Here is a 12,047-nt window from a genome sequence, read left to right as displayed (position 1 = left end):
CATAATTACAGCCATAATTTTGTGCCCTTTTTTTAGTTTTTGTATTTGCTGACACATATATATTCACTACTGACTTCAGTAGTAGTAGAACTCAGTAATTTCAGCTTCTCCTAATGTGACCTTACACTTAATAGTGTAAACTATTACAATTAATGATGTGAACTGGTTTATGTATCAACAATATACATAGATATACATATATGCATATATATAGTTGACTACTCACTGATATCAGTTTTAGCAGGGGTGCATTCTGACTAATTGTGATATTAAAGTACTTTGGCCGCTTTTAACACAGAGCTGCAGCCAAAGATAGCCAACAGAAATCTGTGGGCTTTTTTACTGGATGAGAAAAGGAGGCTTCCTCTTCAGATGAGCTAATGAGTAACACATGCAACATGTGCCAGCATGATAGTTTCTCATGGGAATATATTTTCATTGTTTCTGGACCTAGTTAACATCAGAAAGAGTAGTTAACATCTCGCTAACATCAGCATGCCAGAGCCAGTGTGGTGACCATGATGATCTCTTCTGCCAAGCTGACCCCCTCAGGCATCATTAGGTACTGTATTGCTTTATGAAATAATTACTGCCTGCAACCTCAACTATTTGCTGCCCAGATATAATAAATTAGCTCTGGAGCTGGCACAGTCCCCGTATAAAACAGTGCCGCTATCTGAACTGTGCCTTACCCAAGGGTTTTCCCAGCAGCTATGGCTGATGGCAACTAATGCATGTTACCTAACATTTTATTATATTTAACATGGTTTTAGTAATTATCAATCATTTCAGCACATGGGAGATTTCAGCCAATAGAAGCTATAGCACCATGTAAATCAGCATGGTAGAGGAGGCCACCACAGTCACTGCAATGGCCATGGCAGTCAATTAATCAATTAATTAAACCTCTAATTAATGTAATCTTGCCCATTTTGATTATTATAATTTTTATTTATAATTTTATTTATGTAATATTACATGTTTTTTTTATTTTAACACATTTTTCCACATGTACTTTCCTCTTAAAAACATACTACTGTGACTTGAGCAATTAATTAAACATCATCAATATAAAATGTTAAATTCATTGTGATGCTGATTTGAGGTCATATCACCAAGCACTAGTATCAAAGTACAATATTACTGACTTTGAATTACTGAATTACTCGCAAGCACAAGTAAAACTGTAAATTCTTACAGTTTTTACAGTACAGTTGTAAAAAAAACAGTATTTTAATGGTGTGTTAGTCTGTGAATTTTCTACCTGTAACAGAATGATATTTGTTTTTCCAAGACAAACGTATTCCATGAAATTGTTATAATAAACATGTACATTCATAGCTGGTAGTTATTAGTGTAGAAATGATGTCAGTGCATCATGCTTGAGTCTGAATTTGACATAATCTTTAATATTTTTTTAAATATGGACATAAAAAATGTTTAAACCAAGCAAACAAACAACCCAAATGAAACTTAAAACAGGCATACTCACAGCTGTCTTCCTCTTCTGAAATTAGTTTCACCACGTAACAGGCATAGATGAACCCAGCAAGCTAGAAAACACACACACACAAGCCAGTTAGATTCACACAGTTGTGTCCCTTCTAAAGAAAGCTATTGACAATCATTTGTACTGTTTTATGAAAATCACATAAACCATCAAAGAAAACTGGTGGTAGGCTTTCATCAGAGATAAAACGTGTTAGTGTTCCTATATGATGAGGTATTTGGAGATCAGGGAGCAAGCGATGAAAAAGGGACAGAATAAAGAGATCAAAGACGGAGGGGGGGGGGCGTTTTTTATTTGTTTGCTTTTTTTTTTTTTTTGCTAATGAAACAGGTGGCGATGAAGCCAGAGCTTTACATCAAACTGATGCAGTGCTGAAGGAAATAGGTGTTCAGAATAACCAGGACAAGGAGGTGTAGCTCCATTCTGTCTCTAAAAGCATTACTCACAACGAAACAGCAGCCCACTAACACTAATTAGTGAATTAGAATTAGAAGCACACTTAATAACCACTGCACAGCAGTACAACGGAATTCAACCTCATTTAACCCATCCGTGGTAGTGAACACATACACACTCACACTAGTGAATAGGCCAGTGAACAAACACCTGCAGCCCACCTCAGCGCCAGGTGAACAATTTAGGGGTTAGGAGACTCGCTCAAGGGCACCTCAGCACTCCTGCTGGTCTGGGGGATCAATACCTGTGATCCTCCATTCCCAAGCCCGCATCTTTAACCTTTTGGTCACAACTACTCCCAAGTCAGTTACTTTAAGATGTACCTATTGCTGGCACAGGTGTTCAGTGTTGCAAAAAAAGCTTGTATACTCTCTGCAGAAAGACAATGTCAATGTAATGGGGCACTCTGGAGCATCTGCACGAGAAGCCCACAATGCATGCCCAATACCAAGAGCGCTATAAAGCCCCCAAGTGCTGGGCTATGGAGAAATGGCACTGTACTCTCAGGACTGATGGAGCTACACCTTTGGGAAGACACCTAAACATCTAACATCAGTACCTGACCTCACTAGTGCTTTTGACAGAAATCCTGACATTAACGTTCAACTTATATAGTCAGGCCCATAAGTATTTGGACAGTAATGGAATTATTTTCATTTTTCAAGAAGTGTAGAATTTCAGCTTTCAATGTAGTTATTTAATGTAATTCATACGATCATTTTGATTGTTGATACTCTGCTAATGAAGGATAGTGAATAGGCTCCGGACCTGTGATTCTGGTCATTCAAATAGGTGCTGGTGTTGGTTGTTATTATGCCATAACTCATTTACATGTCAACTGGCTTTTACTGTGGTCGAGAGAGAGAGAGTGAGAGTGGCGTGGCTTAGCACTGATATTCTTGAGTTTAATGAATCTGCATCTTACTGCATAAAAGAAAGATGTACTTAGTCTGTGCAATACATTATATTTATATATTATATGATATATTAAATATTTATTATTACAGTGCTGGCACTGGCATGGGTGGCTTCATGTAAATAAACATGCTAATTACTACATTATTTATTGTGTACTGTAAGGTTCCTGACCTAGACTAGGTATTTTACAGATATTTTAAGGCATTCAGGTAGTTACTTTGGTCAAATGCAGGCCAGTTTTTGACAACATCACATCAAGTTCATAACTATGCTCTAAAGATTTTGCCAGGTGTATCACAATCAGCTTATGTACCAATTTGATTGATGTATGTCTATTTTGTCCATAGGGTCTTGGCCAAAGCAGTGTCTAATTGCATTGATGAAGTTATAGATGAGGCTCTATGAAATGGGAGGCAGTGGAGACACTGCGAAATCACAAAAAACAAGCCATCAGCTCTCTACTGACAAGAAAAAACAGAAGGTCTGAGAAAAACACTGTTTTTTTGCCGTCAAGGTCTCTTAATCTTGGAGCTGTGGCCCTGAGTGTTACATCACTGATTTTATAGAAGGGGGGTAATTTATGGTGTCTGATTGAATTGACAGGTACAGCTTGAGAATGTGTGCTAGACATGGGTGTGTGTGTGTGTGTGTGTGTGTGTGTTAGCTCTGTTAACACCCTGCTAAGGAGACAAACTGCCGTCCTTCCTGCCAACACGGATTTAGCACAGTCCAAAAAACACAGCAAAGCTCTGTGTTAAGCACACGAACTGTGGTGATGCGCCTAATCCGAAGGTGCCTTTCCGAGATCTCTGTTGTGGCTGGGACATTTACATATTCGTTCCCGTCTGGGGACAGTCTGGCACACACAGAAACGTCTGAGCGACACGGCTGTATCTTCAATTCTTATCGTTTGAGCGGTTCAATTAACTACACATATGGCAAACAATTTGGGAGTCCATTTCCAGCTCGGCTGTTAGATAAACACAGGGTGGCAGTAAATCGGAGGAAGCTCGCATTTAAGATGCCTGGAATACCTCAAGGTCTCGCCCTCATTTACACAAAATAATGTGCAGCCTCCTCCGTCTGCTTCTCAGGCAGCAGCGCCATTAGCGGCTGTGAATTCACATGCATACAATCTGTTTTCACATGCAGTGTTGTTTGCATGGAATGGCATCACAAAGCGTAGGACGGAGGCTTAAACTGGCCCTGGCTGGGGTCAGAGAGTCCACACAGTGCTCTGATACACCTCACTCACACCACATCTTCCAGGTAGCACAGGGCTCAAGATAGAAAAGGCTAGCTGACATGACTATAAATACTATCATGGTTTACTTTTTCCACTGTATATGTCCATTATACATTGTACTTCCAAGCATGTTGGATAGTATAACTGTCACCCAGCTTTTTTAGTTCCCTGCCGAGGTTGTGTTTCTTTCTTTTCACTGAAAAAAATCAACAAAACATGTTATTTTGCATAGAACTGTATATGAAGTAAAAGTTTATATGATGTAAAAGCTTAAACTAGGTCTAGGTTGAACAGCACAGTGGTTAACAGGCTAACAGGCTACTCTTTAGGTGGCAAAGTGCAGATTTGTGCAGTAAACACCGATGAACAATATAGAGCCTGAATAGCCATGAACAAATTAATGAAATAAAATAAATATAAATACTTGATTCATCATCAAAATACTCAGCATATTACACATTGTATTACTGTACTATATTACTGATAGTAACATTTCTAACCTTCAGACATCTCTACAAATCAGTGCGCTATGAAGTGAACACATGCTTTTTAACATAGCCTTGGCTTTTATTTATTTATTTATTTATTTATTTTTTACATTATTTCATTATTTTTATTGTTATTTATTACAGAAAACTGTTCGCTCTTAGTTATTAATAACCCTAAACCCCCATCCCATGTCTTTGTCAGCTCTCATAAAGACTGTTGTAATTTTTTTTGCTAAACATCTGAGGATGTTTCTCAGGACATTTCGCTGCCAGGTTTCTAACACACAATAAGCTACACACATCTGCTACACTGGTTGCCTGTTTCTTCCCGGATCAAATATAATATGCTCTTCCTCACAATCAAAGGTCCCTGTGGTCTCACTCCATTTTATCTTTAGGAACTTCTTCATCTTTGCATCCCTATTCACACTATTAGATCCTCTGGTAGTAATCTGCTAGCTGTATCTCACACTAAGCTCTTCTCTATAGGTGGCAGGTCATTTAGTGCTGTAGTTCCCCAACCTGTCCGTGACTGGTTCTTCTACTACTTCCTTCACATCTGAAGACCTGCTTCTTCACTCAGCACTTTTTAAATTCTTTGCAAATGCACTATATAAATATGACAAATAAACAAAGAAACAGATAGCAGTTATGATAGTCTTAGCTGCCACACAGCATTGCCATTTTGTGCAATTCTGAGTGATCTCCCTTTGTAGAGAGTACACCTTGACACCTAGTTTATAGAAGTAGTAACATCCACTGTGAAGCCTTAGCTGCTAAATGCAGACTAACACACATATACAAATAAATATTTCTAAAGATTTATTTTGCTAATCAGCCTTTATGTATAGCCCACACCTCTGAGCCAGCCACACAACCACTGAGTAATACTGTGGAAATACTGTGCATGTGAATGTGCTTTTCTGTACAGCGAGAAAGAATTATGGCATGGGATGAAGATTACCTGATGCTATCTCCTTCCTATTGTGTCACATGAATGTAAACCCAATTTGCGGACTGTAAATACAGCTAGCGCAGGGTGTGTAATGAAGGGCGCTCACACGCATACACACGTGAGCATGAACACACACATACACGAACACTCAGAACACAGTTCTGTACACCCGTTCCCCCTGCCATGCCGTCCCCAAACGGAAATCTAAAATTAGATTCCACGCTTGTGAATAATGCATGCGCGGTTTCTAAGGAGATGCTAAATAATTGAGGTTTAGTCTGCGAGCAATGATTGATCTCGATGCAAGTATCTTAAAGTTGCATCACACACTTAAGCTAGCCCATTCTTTACTGTCTGTAGTCTAGATTACGGGCTTAAATCTTTAATATGTTTATCTTCAGAACACCAAGCGGTTGGGTCTGCTTTAAAAAGGAGCTTGAACATTAAGGAGCCCAGTTGAATTCAAGTCATCTCCTCTGGTGCAGCATATTCAGATAAGGCTGTATGTCTCACCTGACACATAATAGCTGCCCCTGTGTGTGTGTGTTTGTGCATGTGTGTGAGAAGGGCCTGCTACTGATTCCATGTCAGAGGCACTGCCATCATAGGGCAGAGCGGTATGGATTTTATGCTAATAGCAATGCAAAGGTGATGGTGGTGCGAGTCAGAGATGGAGGACCTTTAGCTCAGTTCAGCCATCAACATAAACACCACACCAATTTCCCTCTGCTGTATAATTAACATCAGCAGCCATTTAAAATGCTCCCTCACACTTGCTGACATTTAGCAGGCCTGAGAAGGGAATGAATGAAAGTGAGCACAAAAATATTTATTCTAAACTGGTCAAGAGATTGTGATGGTTTTTGGCTGGGCATTAATTCCACAAAGCAAACAGCTATTGCTGCCTTTGAACATGCTCATGACATTATTGCTCAATACTATACACTACATAAGAGTGGAATTTTGTCCCTCATCACTCCCACTGCACATTTTGAAGCCGGGAAGATGGGAGCCACGATCACTGGCGATGCCATGTGATCACTCGAACCCAGCCCATGTTTCTTAGTGGCAGGCGCTTCCCCAGACTCTATACCGGAAGTGAACTTTACTTTCATCAGATAGAAGAAAACATGATTACTACACAATGGCTACTCAATCAGTGTGCCATTTATTGTTCTGAAATACTCAGCCCTTCATGATATAATATGGTCAGCATTAGCTGTCTATCACAACATTGCCACACCCCTTTAAACATCACCAAATAATCAAATAACACCACATTGCCACATCCCTTAAGTATCACTAAATAATTATCATGAAGAAAAATACTGGGGGGATATTAACAGGGTTGCAATATAGGCAGAGCTCAACTGGCCAAAGAAATATATATATATACATATACATTTATGTATATACACTCTGTGCTCAATACCGTTGCAGCTAGACTTGACTAGAAAAAAATTACAAAAATGTGTTGATTTAATTGACCACCAATAAAAATAACAAGGGATTACTATCACAGTGCATCCAACAATAAAGGCAGCATTAAGCTTCTTTTATATAGTGACTGAAGCACACTGTGACAAACACTGTACTGCTGGCGAGACACTAGGTATGACGCAGGCTCAGATTCAGATGCTCTGCACACACGTTAAGAGTGTGTGATTTTTATGGCATGTTAAGCTGGCCACATGCCTCCACATCATATTGTTTTAGTAAGTAGATCACAGAAACACAGTGTTAAAATGATGCTTATTTTGTCATTGCCATCACCTTTCTTAACAGCTGGTGGTTGTTACTAAGTTGCAACAAAGCTGAATTGACTGTGTTCGAGTGCACATTTGAAGGCCGTTTATAAAAGATGATTAACTAGTAAATGAAAAAAATCACAAGATCTGCCCAGCATATGCCTAAGCATAGATATTTGGATGTCCCAAAACAACAACACAGAGTTGTCCTCAAACAGCGAAATATCAAGCCAAATAAATTAATATTAGTCAGCCTGATGAAGTGCTGAAGTGAACGAAAAAAAAAGGTAAATGGTTGCGGTATTTCCATCAAGCCTGCACCACACTGAAATTAAACAACGTCCAATTACGGCCTTCCGTTGACTTAAGACCATGTTTCGAAACTGGAAGTCTTGAAAGTCCTTGCATGAAGCTGACAGTTCATGTTTGAGCTAACATTTGAGCTAGCCATCTCTGTGTGTCAGATTAAGCAGCGTTTTACACTGTGTGTGAAGTCTTATGAATAATGTTAGATGATATGAAGTGCAGATAATGGCTTGCAAAGTTTCCCATGATCAGGTTTATAATCTTCTTGTTAAGGAGTTAATGTTAGCTAGGTAGATAACAGTGACACTGAATGCTTCAGTTGTATCGGCTCATGGTAAACACAACCATGACAGTCAGCCTTAAATGCTTCTCAAGCTGAGACAAAGACTTCTGGTTTGAAGGCTTGCTTAGCATTCTGAGCCGTCTGTCCTCAAATGGAACGACTGCATCATTTTAGTCTCACTTGCCTGCGTGTTAAAACCAGAAAAGAAACGCTTTCAAAAGAAAATACTAAAAATCAGAATGAAGTAACTTCTTCCAGATTTCCTGAAGGGGGAATCACTTGGTCTGATCAATTTGCATGTGTTGAAATGGTATGTCTCAGTATAGCTGCTCTCGCAGCAAGTCTTGGACTAATTCACATGTCCTTGACTTTCTCGTCACTCACGCTGGGCCTCTCTCCAGGTGGGCCGCCCGCTCCTAGCTTTTATAGACTCCGCCGCCAGGCTGCCAATTGCTGCTGTTCTCCGTTTACACTCTTTATAAGCTCCCAAGTACAAACAGTCGTTCAGGGCAAGGAGCGCTTAGTTTTTACATCACTTGACCTGCGCTGAATACAAGCACCTTTGGTACACAGTATGGGGTTTGACATTTTTACACACAGATACACTGCATAAACCATTTTAAGGAGTACAGCAGTTAGATTGGGTTTAATCTCATAAACGCTGTAGAGAAGACATGAGCCAATATTAGTCCAATATTCAATAAAACACTGCTTTAATTGGAAAGCCAGTTATAGATGATTTGTGCCGCTGAGCTAGTCAGTATGTAATTATAGTGAAAACACTATGCCAGCTGAAGGCAACCGAAGACCTGATTTACTCACAAGCTCTGAAAAGGTCTGAGTAACATGCCCTCTGCCAACATGGTGCAGAAAATATATATATTTTTTAACATTCATGCTCTAATACACGTCTGGGCTGTTAACAGAATCCTATTACTCAGTTATCTGCAGGACATACCTATGGTAAACACTTAACGTTGTATTTTTAATTTCAAAAAATCTTTGACAAATATAGCAACAGTAACGCCACTATTACTACTGTCTAGGTGTGCTTGCATCTGGGGAATCGAACCCTAATCTGTCCCAGAAAAGGCAGTGCTGTTGCCCACTACACTACATAAGCTACCGTACTACTGCTGCTGCTGTTGCTAGTACTGCTACTACTATTGCTGCTTTAACTACTACTGAAACTACAGTACTACCACTGCTGCTACTAGCGCTGCTACTACTACTACCACTATTACAACCTCTACTACTACTGCTGCTGCTACTAATAGTAGTGGTGTTAGCACTACCACTACTATTATTACTATTATTGCTGCTATTACTATTACATCAACTTCCATTATTACTTCTGCTAATACTAGTATTACTACTACTATTGCTGCTACTACAACTGACACTACTACATGTATATTATTACTACTACTACTACTATTACTATTCATACTACTACTACTACTACTACTACTACTAATATTAATAATTATAATACTGCTGCTACCACTACTACTGGAACTTCTACCACTGCCCCTACTAGTGCTGCTGCTACTACTACTACTACTACTGCTACTACTATTACACCAACTACCATTATTACTACTGCTAGTGCTAGTATTACTACCATTATTGATTCTACTACTACTACTACTATTTCTGCTACTACTGCTGCCATTATTACTATTACTGTTACTACTACTGCTGCTGCTACTACTACTACTACTACTACTGGAGATTCTACCACTGCCCCTACTAGTGCTGCTGCCATACTCCTACTACAGGACTGCTAATACTAGTATTAATACTACTACTGCTGCTACTACTACTACTACTACTTCTAATGCTGTTGCTAGTGCTGCTGCCATTATTGCTATTACTGTTACTACTACAACTGCTAATACTACTGCCACCCCAATACTACTACTATTTTTGCTGCTAATTCTACTACTACCACCACTACTTTTATTAACACTACTATTAATATTCCTACTACTACTGATCATATTTTCATACTACTGATTGCCAGTTCAAACAATTCTTAGGAATATCAGGCAATTCCTATTCAGTAACACACACAATGACATCATCGTTAAGACATCACAAATCACTGTGGTGTAGTGGTTCTGAGAAGCCATTCTCTGACCTAATTGAAATAAACCTGTGCTTGCCTGCCAGCTTGCAGCAGAAACCAATTTCAGTGTAGAGCTGAGCTCCCTGGGCCACCCCCAGCCAGCTCTTCATCTGAATTAGACGCAGTACATTAGAGCGAGCAAGGCCACTCCATAGCTCAGAGCTAGGTAGCTAGGCAAGTCCCACACTGGCATTTCTCTTTCAGCTCTCTAAATGAACCTTTCTACCTTTTTAATCACAGTTAAGGGCCACCACTGCTGAATGACTGCTTTATTGAGTCTTCAGCTCCTGGTCTCACTTAGCGAAAGCACAGTACAAAGGAGAGCTACCATTCAGTAACTGGTTCTGAGTGAAAATCAGGTCAAATAAGGGATTTTTTTAAACAATAATGAATCTTATTATTATTATTATAATTATTTTTTCATTTGACGGCTCCGCTATCAACAATGGAGAATAAATAATAAAAACGCAATCTGTAATCTGACGTCCCTCTCTGTGTGTCTGTCTTCTTGCAAGGGGCGTGGCTGTCCCAGTGGGACAGCCACACACACACACACACACACACACACACACACACACACACACACACACACAGTCACCTATAGTGTCCACCTACACACAAGACTCACTGATGAGGAACAGAACAGAACAATGTTCAGTGTGGTTTAACACTCACTGCCATAAATACATTATGAGTCAATTAACCAAAACATCTGCAGGCCAAATTTAAACCTCCAGATACTCCTCAAACTCTGTGATGTCATCTCCCACCTCCACTGCAGGTATGCCACATCAGGGGAGAATTCACACACACACACACACACACACACACACACACACACACACACACACACACACACACACACACACATATACACACACAAAAAACTTTCTTTAAATAATTGTTACTAACATTCTGAAAACAAACCCCAAGACATTTGAAAGAATGTCCTTTAATGCAATTTTCTAAGAAATCCTCAAATATTATCTTAGTATTCTAATCTTTTTTAGTATTTTCTTGAGATGTTGCTGCATTTTACAGCTTGTCATAAACAATGCAAGACATATTTTAAATGATTCTATTAAAGCAGAAGAAACTTCAAATTTCATTTTTTTCCTTACATACACACCTCTTATTTTAAGAACAATCTCCACTTTTAATCTTGATAAATCAGACATTTATTTTAGTAATTCAGTTTGAGAAAGGCTGCTCTGTTTAATGAACATGTATTTTTCAAGAATACCAATTGTTCTTGAAATTCTTTAGTCATTAAAAGTTATGAAAAAAGTGAAAATTCTTAAGAGGATTTGGAAGAATGGCAGTCTATACTAAATTAAGTATGAAATTAAGAATTTACGCACATCTATATCTCTTTCTTAAGACACTTTGCACAATCCCCAGAAGCACAAACACAGAAGCTGCTCAACTAATAAATTACTGCAATTATTAAATCTTAAATACATGTTAAATGAAGCACATTTATACTAGTGCTTGTAGAACACTGATACTATTATCATGAAAGAATCATTTGTTGGGTTCACCATAACTAAGAAGTTGACTTTGTTTGTGACTGTTTCTTTTTTAAGGGGAAAATGACAGAAAGGAACCGATAAGAGAACTGATATTAAACAGAGAGTAGATTCTAATGACAATAAGCCATAGTACAGAGTTTGTCTCTGAATGGTCTTAAGCATCACATAAAATTTTCAGATTTTACATATATCTACAGGATTTTACAGATGATTACATTTACAGCATTTAGCTGACACTCTTATCCAGAGCAACTTACAAGGTGACTCGCATTACAGAGGTGGGCCAATGTAGTGTTAAGAGTCTCACCCAATGACTCTTGTTGGTGTAACGCAGCACAGTCACCCAGACCGGGAATCGAACCCCAGTCTCCCACGTGGTGTGGTAGCTTACTGGCAGGTAGTGGTGTTATCTGTTGCACCACACCAACCACACGTCAGTCATCACGACACATCAGTCGACTGCAGAAGTTGAAC

The 12,047-nt window shown here is 39.0% G+C and overlaps 1 protein-coding gene across 1 annotated transcript in view; it reads right to left on the bottom strand.

Annotated features, from left to right (window-relative positions):
- Positions 1 to 12,047, bottom strand: part of nkain2 (sodium/potassium transporting ATPase interacting 2) — a 188,305-nt gene that overhangs the window by 16,737 nt on the left and 159,521 nt on the right. Inside the window, exon 5 of the mRNA XM_072686478.1 lies at positions 1,493 to 1,553. Within this exon, the coding sequence (XP_072542579.1) occupies positions 1,493 to 1,553 (61 nt within the window). The remainder of the gene's footprint in view (positions 1 to 1,492; positions 1,554 to 12,047) is intronic.

Source organism: Salminus brasiliensis, chromosome 1, assembly GCF_030463535.1.
Source record: "Salminus brasiliensis chromosome 1, fSalBra1.hap2, whole genome shotgun sequence".
NCBI lineage: Eukaryota > Metazoa > Chordata > Actinopteri > Characiformes > Bryconidae > Salminus > Salminus brasiliensis.
This window is presented reverse-complemented; position numbering and strand designations above follow the sequence as displayed.